The sequence below is a fragment of the Protomyctophum parallelum genome (assembly GCF_964188405.1).
Source record: "Protomyctophum parallelum genome assembly, chromosome: 8".
Lineage (NCBI taxonomy): Eukaryota > Metazoa > Chordata > Actinopteri > Myctophiformes > Myctophidae > Protomyctophum > Protomyctophum parallelum.
The window spans coordinates 1,300,483-1,311,682 of record NC_139703.1 but is presented as its reverse complement, the minus strand read 5'-3'; the positions used below and the strand labels follow the sequence as shown (position 1 = coordinate 1,311,682).

The 11,200-nt window shown below is 46.5% G+C and overlaps 1 protein-coding gene across 1 annotated transcript in view; it reads left to right on the top strand.

Annotated features, from left to right (window-relative positions):
* The first annotated feature begins 1,148 nt into the window (after positions 1-1,148).
* adamts9 (ADAM metallopeptidase with thrombospondin type 1 motif, 9) overlaps positions 1,149-11,200 on the top strand; it is a 64,177-nt gene continuing 54,125 nt past the window's right edge. Inside the window, exons 1-4 of the mRNA XM_083771927.1 lie at positions 1,149-1,677; positions 2,056-2,513; positions 5,225-5,393; positions 9,964-10,331. Coding sequence (XP_083628053.1) covers positions 1,578-1,677; positions 2,056-2,513; positions 5,225-5,393; positions 9,964-10,331 — 1,095 coding nt within the window. The 5' untranslated portion in view covers positions 1,149-1,577. The remainder of the gene's footprint in view (positions 1,678-2,055; positions 2,514-5,224; positions 5,394-9,963; positions 10,332-11,200) is intronic.

Sequence of the window (11,200 nt, the reverse complement as noted above, 5' to 3'; positions counted from 1 at the left end):
ACAACGAAAAATAGTAAGATAATGATATCAAAGGGCCCTATCACAAAATCGGTAAACGTGCATATAGTATTTTAAAACATATTCCTAAAAATAATAGAAATGAAGAAGAAAATCACTCTATCACTAAACATGGGGGAAATTCACCAGAACAGTGAGAACACCTACCTTCTATAATGTCACTGAGCATCATGAAGGTAGGCCTAGGCCCACTTCAGACATCAGCAACACTATGAAAATCACAAAAATATAAATGTCCGGGTGAAAATCACCCGTGTCGTGTTTAGTGTTCTAGGGTTAAAAACAAAGTTACATTGTGCTGCTTTAAAGTTTCAATCTCTCCTGTCAGCCTTTTTCTGCCTGCTTAATGCGAGACCGGGCAGACCGCTGACTGGATACCTATAGCAGCTCAGTCTTTGATCTTCAACGTAACAAAGGATCCTACGAAGAAGCCATGCTGTGGAGGATGCTAAGACTCATAAATCCATTAGCATTATCACCAAAACAATGCCTTTGGCAGCACCCATACTGACGACCTCATATTTACTATAAGGCTGCTTTCCAAAGTTTCCATCTTGCATTTTGGATTGCAATGCCTCTCAAAGTATAGTGAAACCCCAGGAGTCCTTGATGGATGATGGTGGTGGTCACCAGGAGGTGTCCCCACGCAGAAAAAGTGAGATAATTAATACAAATATTAAAAAAAAAAAAAATACTATTTTCCAGATAGGGGTCCATGGCCAAATAATAGCATGCATATTAATTTAGGGGCCCATCCTTTGACATGGAAACGTTTGAGACGGTGAAGAGCTGCCAACCAGTTTGCCGCACACCAGTAACAAACATTAACAACACACCAAGCAAAGCACAGACTCAGTCCTGCTTTAGTCGACTCGTAATTAATGTCCAAGTTGACCCCCTCTCCCCTCCCCTTCTTTTCTACTCTTGTCATTACAGAACTAACGGGAGTGGCCTCACTCACTCTCCCTGTAGCTGTAGCACCACCAGTGTAGTGTACCTTTGCCTCGACTCTGAGCGCCGCCCCTCGGAGAGAGAGAGAGAGAGAGAGAGAGAGAGAGAGAGAGAGAGAGAGAGAGATAGAGGGAGAGAGAGAGCTCTGGTCCAAAGCCTTGCACTAGTACAGAGCCCACCACAAGTCCGCCTGTCTGAGCAAACCCACCCCTCTTTGCAGTTATGCATGTTCGCCAGGGGATCCACCGCGAGCCGCTCACCGCCACCACCACCACCACCACGTCCCATTTACCGGCCAGCAGCAGCAGGAACCATCCACTCGAGAGTCGCGGATAATAATAATACAAACCCATTGGATGTGGCAGGGGGGACCGGGAGACGCGCGTGTGGTGCTTGAGAGTCGGAATAACTACCGGCGGAAAGGCCGAGTGGCCAGCGGAGCAGTACCGGAGCAGCAGCACCGCCACCGGGCCGGACAGTGCAGGAGGAGGAGGAGGAGGAGGTGGAGGAAGAGGAGGAGGTGGTGGAGAGGAGGAGGAGGAGGAGGTGGAGGACTACTACAGGATTGATTCGGGGCTGCCGCCGCTCTCCGCAGAACGTGGACAATCATGCATGTGCTCCTCTGGGGGTTCGGGTTTCTGCTGTTCCCTGATTTCTTCTTGAAAGTTGTCGTGTCTACGGGGAGGTTGCGTTTGAATTCAAGCAAAGGTAAAGTATTGTTGCGCTCGCTCGCTGGCTGGCTGGCTGGCTGCTGCCATGATTGGATGCGTTGTTGTATTCTAATAGTTCTACACACGGGGGCACAGAATGAATGACTTTTTTTTTTCTCTCCCAAGATCAGCCAGAGCCAAGCACATGACTTTCATTGCTTGAACAGTTGAACTGCTTTAGACCTAGAAGTTTATATTGGATGGTTTTTGGCCACCTTGCAGCAACAACACAGTTAATTGTGTTCATTGTTTAGCCACACATGCACATGAGTGAATACATGTTACCTAATTAATGTCATATTTCGAAACCTCTCAATTAGAAATGGCGTGATTTCTCTATAGCTAAAATACATTTGTGTGTGTGTTTCCCATACAGTCAAAGAGATCGGCGCATATGAGATCGTAACGCCGGTGCGGGTGAACGAAGCCGGCGACAAGTTCCCAACGAGCGTGCACTTCAAGAGGAAAAAGCGAAGTTTAACGGGAGGCGATCATCAGACGAGCAGCAGCCCCAACACCACCGCCGGCACCACCATCACGGACCAATGGGCCTCGCCGAACATCCACTACAGGATCTCCGCCTTCGGGCAGAGCTACCACCTCAACCTCACACTGGAGTCTGGATTTATCGCACCGCTGTACACTGTGACAATACTCGGAGTAGGAGTACCCAGAGGAGGAGGGGGGAACGTAACGGATCTTTTGCCCGAAGAGGAGGAGGGTGACACGGGGGAGGAGGAGGAGGAGGACACGGAGCTCCAGCACTGCTTCTATAAAGGCCATGTGAACGCTCACACGCAGCACGCCGCGGTCATCAGTTTGTGCTCTGGACTGGTGAGTTGTTTTACGCACGGTTGGTTAAACCACTTGAACCCCGACGCCCCCTGTGTTTGGTTTTTTGTCCTGGGCTGGGGAGGGAGGGAGGGGTGGGGGGCATTCGTCAGTAATAGCATTCGCCAGTAATAGCAGATCTATAAGCTCACACTGCGCATAGAAACAAGAGCAGTAGACGAATATAGGAGTTTGAAGTGGCTAAAGTGCCATGCATGGTGCGGGTGGTTTTGCTAATTGGACTGTAGGGCCTATTATATGTCGGTTAAAACTGTCATGTCATTCATTCCCACCTGACAGTTGGTTTTAATAGGTCGGATACCCTTTTACGCGGAGAGGCCTCTACAGCTTTGTGTGTGCGAGCGCATTTGTCCCATTTTCGCATTAATAGCCTGCTATAGCCAGGCCCCTAACTGACTGGACAGTGATAAATTGATAATAAAGAACAGCTATACATATTCGATTAGATAGAGCGAGCGCTGCCGCTTCTTGTATAGTTTTCCCAAGAGTCCACTAACCAGACTCACAGAGTCAAGTTGAAGGCACACTACACTAGTCTGTGTGCTGTGACGTATGCGCTAACGCACTGCTTCTCAACGTCGGGTTCGGGGACCACCAGTGGGTCCAATAATGGTTCTGTCTGTATTTAACTCTCCCTTTGTACTAGTTATAGCTACACTTTCGGAATTGGGGGCGTATAAAGTAAAAAAAAAAAAATCACACTGTGAAGTGAGGGGCGCTAATATATTAAAGTCTAACTCATGTTGATGTGAAACAGACGGTGCCAACACAAACATTAAACGCCATTAACAATAAAGAGACAATATGACGTCCAAGAGAGAGAGAGAGAGAGAAGGGGGGAAAAGTTAAATTTGTACATAACTGACTGGATAACTTGCAGTGGGTTATGGATGGGGCATCCGTGGCCATATCAATTTGGGGTCCAATTGGCATGAAAAACTGAACTACTGGTTTAGAAGGCATTTGTAGAATGGGCCTCAGGTCTTAATTAAAGATTGTTTTTCCTAAATGGAAAACAACAAAATAAAGGACTAGGAAGATTTCTACACTGTTGTACATACAAGGGTCCATGTGGACCACTGTCGGGCCCCGGACCAGGCGTTGAGAAACCGTGTCCTTACGCACTCCCATGCAAGCAGCACTACTAGTGGTGCAGGCAGTGCTGACGTCATCAAGGGGCCGGCGATTCGACACGGTCCCAGAGTGACTCCCAGCAGGCATGGTGGTGACTGACATGAGAGAAGCACTCCCGGGCACAAAGTGCACACCGGGGTTAAATATATCATGATATTATATTCAACTCACGTATCTGATATCAAAGGTTAATTTATTCCTCAAATGACAAATCGAAACCAACATAGAATAATGCTGCTCCGCTGAGCGCTTCAGGGGGAATGAGCTGACATTTTCATAAATATGCAGCAGCACACTTTGCTCAGCAGACACACACACACACACACACACACACACACAGCCGGCTTATAATACAATAACAATAAACCCTGTCAAACTTTATCTGACCGCCATTATTTATTGACGCGGTGCTTTTTTAAACACAAGATGGCAGAATAATCAGTGGTTCCCTGATTATTATACATTTTGTCTTGGTGTTATCAGGGGAGGCTATTATCTGTATAGATTGGACTTGGTGCCAAACATATCAAAGCACTGTGTTTCTCCTGGCACAGGGCTATGTCGTCACCATGGGCTTCCACGTGCAGCCAGCTGAGCGTCAGCAAGCAGCTTACAGTCAGTTCAGTTGAACCGCGAGAGAAAATAATGGGCACTAAATGTATAGCTAAACTACATCTAGCAATGAGCTCCATCTAGCTTTTAGTACTGGCTATGGTATATGGCACTTCGCATGCCGTTTCCACGTTAGCAAGTATAGGCTAGAACATTGGTTCTCAAAGTGGGGTGGTCTACAGGGAGGGGGGTCCACGGTGGGTCCACAGCAAAAGCAACATGTAAAGCATTTATATGTTGGCTATTCAAAAAGATGTGAAGAGAAGAGGTCACAGCATGTCACTTTGTGACATGCTTTAAGCTTGTATATTTGGTATTGTTTAGGAAAAGGTTTCTGTTTCTGGCACAAAACATTTTCACATGGGGGGGTCCTCGACCAAACATCAGTGAAAAAGTTTGAGAAGCACTGGGCTAGAACCAACTACGGCCGTGATTCTCAAACTATTTTCATGTGAAAGACCCCCAAAATTATGTATATTTGGCAGCAGATAACCATCTCAAAAATATTTTGTGCCAGGGACCTCCAGAAGCAAATATTTGAGTTTAAAATGTTCCCATAAAAAGAAAAAAAAGATAGTCCGATTTGCACAAAGTAAGCACCCCTGGGCGTGCCCTGACCCCGTTTTGAGAACCAAAGGACTAAGCCATGTAAAAATGTAACAGAGCTCTGCCAAGAAAGCAAAACAGCTGAAATTAATAGTCCCAATTGTTTATTCTGATAGGCATCATCATAGGTACTTCACTCTTTCCTCGCTCATGTAAACACGTGTATTTCACCATTATAATTGTCCTTTGAATTACAACAACGTTGGGAGGTCTTGGTGAACGGCTCATTTGCAGTGATCTACTAGATGGCAATGAAACCAACCACAAACCATGCTTCAACTGTTCTACTGCTGCTTCTAATGAACTAATAATTCCTTCTGCATGTTGTTCTCTCTCTGCAGCTTGGCACTTTCAGGTCTCCAGAAGGGGAGTATTTCGTGGAGCCCCTTCACAGCTACAAAGGAGAGCACTACCAAGAAGAACACACCAAACCTCACATCGTGTACTTGAAGAGTGCGCCCAAGAAACAAGCAGAGTCGGACAACGAAGACTCGGCCTGTGATACTTCAGGTACTGTGTTGCATGTTGTTGGGGTAGAAACCATAGATATATTAAATACCTTAGATGCCTCATTCGCCGCTGCAAATCATTGCGACCTGTATCGCACTGAGGGCGGAAGTGCGCCCGGCATCCAGTCACGTTACTCACGTCCCTTCCTTTCATTACTTTCCTTGGCACCAGCACGGAGGTTGCCCTCACTTGAGATACAGACGCCCCAGAGCCGAAGGAGGCGTCTACCTTTCTATGTCTATGGTAGAAATCCCAATATTTGTGTGTGTGTGTCCGGCCCCCTGGTAAATTAACACCCTACTTGATCATACATTCATACTAAAGCGTCACACAAAAGAAGCTGATTCGTGCCACGTTTCGAATTTATAGATCTGCTACTTTTGTTTTGGTTTTGTTTTTCAATGTTTTGGACATAATGGTTTCCACCGGACAGAGATGATAAATAGTGATGGGTGATGGCATGCACGGAGAGCACGCAGACACACACACACACACACACACCCTCACACACACACACACACACACACACACACACACACACACACACACACACACACACACACACACATAGACAAATGCATATGCACACGCACGCACAAACACACACGCGCACGCACAGACACGCTGTGCTGATTCAGACATTACTATTTTGCATTAGCCGCCTGGGAAGTCTGACTGTAATTTGTGTGCTGTAGTTAGACTTCACCTTAGCGTAGCGTCCTCCATGTGACTGACTGCCCTGTTTGCACCTCAATGTCAAAATGTCAATGCCTGCTGGGAAAATAGGGGTCAGCTTATGAAGGAAGAGGGGCACTTTACTTTGACTTGTAAACCCTTTAAAACCAGTGGAAAGTGTCATTTTAGATTTGAGCTATACTATATGTTTTTCAGAAATATCTTAGGATTTCGAACAGTGGTACTCATAGAGAGATGACTTCCGCACACCCGGTAGGTAATTTGGAGCAGGTGCGATGATGACGAGGCATATGCAATGTGGAAAGGATTTCGAACAGTGGTACTCAAAAAAAGCAGATCACAGCGTGGCACGAAGTGACACGCTGTGAGCTTGTACATCTGCTATTTCGGCATTTTCTCTTCTTGGCGTCCCTGGCACACAAACCATTTTCAGATGGGGCGTCCGTGGCCATATATATCAATTTGGGCGTCCTTTGAGAGCGTAGTTTGAGAACTACTGGTTCTAGAAGGTATTTGTAGAATGAGATTTATTTCCTAAATGGAAAACAACAAAATAAAGAACTTTGAACTAAAGGGTAACCAGAACGTTCGCCCCAAAACACTATCACCCCCATTTATTTTGCGGACCTTCTTAGGTTAAGGTTAGGAATACTTTTTGTAGGGTTAAGCATAGCTTCACTGAGGTTAAGTCTAGGTATAAGGTTAGGTTTAGGCATAGTATTGCGAGAGAGTTTTGGGGCAAGCGTTCTTTTATTCAACTAGACACCAAAGTATTGTAAAGTCGCCTATAGATGATTTGAACTAGCTCAGTACATCATTTTACCCTTCAACTTCTTGTCTATGCCCATAATAAAATGAAATATTGTCCCTTAAATGTTAAACATTCAAGCATGTACTTTTTTGTGTACATTTTGGCGTAATATTTTTTGGCAATTTAATCTTCAGGTGCCCACTCTCCCGGTTACTCTTCACCCAGCTGATGGCCACTCAGATGGTCATGATAAGCGCGCCGCTCAGGGGGGAGCTGTTAGGGGTTACGTGCTTTGCTCAGGGACATGTCGACATAGACGCGGGCTGGGAGCTTAACCGACACAACATATTTTCAGAGGGGTGTCCCTGACAAAATACATAATACAATACACATGTTGGGGGTCCTCCTTGACATGAAAAAGTCTGAGAACTACTTCAGTAGCCTAAAGGGGAAATCCCCCCCTTGGCCAGAGGAGATATTAGGCTGTTTGGTCATTGGGCAGAGACTCTGAGCCGCTCTGCTACACATGTATATATGTATGTATGTCTATATTACAAGTAAGACGCGCAAACGCGGGAAGCGAACGCAGCTCGTGTGTGTGTGTGTGTGTGTGTGTGTGTGTGTGTGTGCTACAGCTGCGCCCTGTGTGTGTGTGCTACAGCTGCGCCCTCTGGTGGCGGGCGGGTGGTGTCACAGCGGGACAGACACACACACAGACACACACACACACAGACATGATCTGCAGGGTCTCATAGTAAGTGCTCACAGCGTTCGCAATCACTGCGTTCGCAATTAAGGTCTGTGAGTGCACAACACGCACATGGTGCCGGTACGTTTGTGATAAAGACATCTTTATAAGGCCTTTTAAACCGGTTCCCACAGACGTAAGCAGCAGGCGTAATCGTTTCCTCAGCATCACCTCTAATGTCTTCTATATTATGAATCCCCCCCAACAGGAACCGATTATGTAACAGTAAACGGAGCGATTTAGAGTAAAATGTAATATGCCAGCTGATGATTATCTGATTGGAAGCGCCGGTGGAACAGCTTCACCAGGCCTAAAAGGTGTGAGTTAAAGCCAAGATAAAAACAAGTGTGAACGTGGCTTGGCAAACGTACAGCTCTTTTTAACCCATTAAGACCTAAGGCCGATTCTACAAATGACTTCTAAATCTCAGTGGTTCTCAAAGATGTTCATGTCAAGGACCCCCAAAACTATATGTATTTGGCCGCGGACCCCCATGTCAACATATTTTGTTCCAGGGACCCCCAGAAGCAAACATTTAATCTTTTATATATTTCAATAAGTTAACCACTTGACTTTGACTTAATTCGTATGACGAATAACTGAAATAGCTCTGCAAGCTCTACAATAGATCTACAAGCTCACAGCGTGTCACATTGCAACCCGTCTCAGCTTGAGATCTGCCATCTTCGCATTTTTGTTTTGTTTTGCATTTGCATGTTGAGATGTCTTGAATCCTTTTGTTCCTATAAGCCTTATGATCATTACAGGGCACTTTGTACTAACACCCCCCCCCCCCCGTATTGTACTCTTACAGTACTAAAAATAATACCTTTGATTCAGCAGAATGTGGAGTGGCAACTTATCTCCGTTCTGAAAGGTCAGCCGGCGATACGTCTGCCCGAACCTGCAAATAAATCAGGTTAAAGCCTGTTCAGTCAGCACCGCTATGCCTGCAGCTACGCTGCGACAGTGAGAGCACTTTGAAAACCGAGCTCTCTCACACAGGAAAAGCCGTTTTTTGGAGGTTCACTCGCGTATCATCCCATCTCAGTTTACTGCCTGGACTTCCTGTTGACTCTTGCACTTCCTCTGCTCCTTTGATAAGCTCCACTTGGACAGACCTGCCGCTGTCAAGACACTGTGTCAATTGTATAGACGCTGAAACGATACCAGCCTCAAAACGTTTACGCAATCGAAACAAATCCAGATTGTGTGTAAAACATTTGAAGCATGTTTCTGCATCTGTCTTGGTTTTCAGTTTGTGTCCACCGTCCATCTGTCTCTGTGTGTGTATGTTACGTTGTGTGTCGTAGATATGAATGGAATTGGGTTTGTTTTGTATGGGTTAACGGTTCTGTGTGTGTGTGAGCGCTTTCTTTCTTTTTTTTCTCATCCCAAAATGAATGAATAGGAACCACTATTCTGCCTTTATACAAACCTTCTTTGTACCTCTGTGCTGCAGAAAAAAAAACTGGCTTTCGTTTTTGATCTACAGTCATGAATCCTAATAAGCAGCACGTTTGCAACCAGATCCACATTTTGTGCTGCAGTGTACATTATAGCATCACTTTTGGGACACGGTGTTGGCATTGCAGGTGAATCCAAGCATGCTGAGAGAACTAAAAGCATGGCCCTCGACAACAACATTGTGGTTGTTGCCACTTCATGATTGAATTCAGGCCGATGATGAGTGCCAGGTTTACCCCCCCCCCCACACACACACACACACTTCAGAGAGAGAGAGAGAGAGAGAGAGACGAGCATAGAACGAAAGAGAGACACTTCACTTCAGGCAATATTAATTTGTCAAGCCATTCTTTCAGCGACGATAAACAAACGTGAGAGGCAGGGGAAGCATTACTTTTACATTCTATACACTCCCGGAACGGCCACCGTTGGAGGCATAAACAACACACACTCAGACAGCGTACATTTGCATCACAAACACACATCGGATGCTTGAAATGTATCGCCCCCTTCACTTTACCACATCATCCATCAGCCGTCCATCCATGTCGGTGGTTCCCAAACCTTTTAGCTCAAGACCTGAAACAGAAATGCAGCAATAGCAGAAATAGCTGTTGTTCTAAGCTTGTAGATGAGCTGTTTTTGCTGTTTTAAATGTTGTAATGGTGACATTCAGAAACTAGTAAAATATGTATATCACTGGAGCACACAGGGCTGATCACTTAGTGGAGGTGCTGGGTTGAAAAGTGACATCAAAAAAAGAGAAGAGAACCTGCACACTCATCTGCTCCGAAAGTTTATTGTTGACGACGTTTCGAGCCAAGGCTCTTCATCTGGTCAAACTCTTTTGACATTCCCCTATCTCTCTCTCTCTCTCTCTCTCTCTCTCTCTCTCTCTCTCTCTCCAGGACACGAACACCGACACAACAAGAGGCACAACAAGCTGAAGCAGAAGAAGAAGAAAAGGCCAGCGGCGGTGGGGGCCATAATGGGGTCGACCGCCGCCACCCCTGGCAGCACCATGCTTAATGACTTGGAGTCTCTGAGTGCCGGGCTGCTCGGCGATGCCTCGCTCAGATCAGAGGGCGGACCGTCCAATGATAGCAGCAGCAGCAGCGGCGGCGGCGGCGGCGGAGGAGACTCGGGACCTCACAGGAGATCAAAGCGCTTCCTGTCCTACCCGCGCTACGTGGAAGTCATGGTGGTCGCCGACAGCAAGATGGTGCAGCACCACGGGAGCAACCTCCAGCACTACATCCTCACCTTAATGTCCATCGTGAGTCATCAATCATCGTCGCGCTGCCAGCTCCGCTCGAGTGGTTGCACGGCGCCGCCCTCCTCGCACGTTTTTCGTTTGTATTTCGGCCGCGGGGGGGTGGGGGGGTGGGGGGGGTGATGATGGGCGTTTGTGCCAGGGGGTGGGATATAAAACACACAGGGTTTGCTGCACGTGTGTGAATTTCATCCATTATTATCGCTGCTGTCGGGCAGAAACCTCTTATCTCCATATTTTTTATCTTTTTGTGTTTTTTCGTCCCCCCCGTAAATGTACGCCCTACTTGATCAAACTGCAGCGTCACACAAAAGTATCCAAAATAGCAGATCAAAAATGTCTATCTGGTACTTTTCCTGTTTTTGAATTTGAATCCTTTAATAAGGTAATGTTTTTTGGACATATGAGGTTTCCCCCCCGACAGAGACGATATTATGCACTTCTGATGTTTTGTTTATTCCTTCCAGTGCACTGTGTGTACAGTATGTATTGTAATGTTCCTGCTCAGCACATCCGTGTAAATGCTCGTCCCGCTTGGGGGGCTGCTCGCCACAAGTCGGCCGGCCTTTTTGAGGAGGGGGGAGAAAGGGTAGCCTAGGGCAGGGGTAAAACCTCGCTTTCAAACAGCTGGGGAATGGAGAGGGGGGGGGGTCTGCAGCTTGACGCAGAGACTTTCTGTCTGACAGCTGTGATGAATGTTAGCAAATCTGACCAGGTATTAGATAGCATACATATACTGGCTATACTTCAGATACTGGCTTTGTCTATTGGGGGGTGGGGGGGTTGACCTATATTCTGGCCCTGGCAAAGGCTGCCTCCTCCACAGGGACTCAGGCCTCATTATCAGCTTCTCGCTTCAGTCAGCCCGAGTT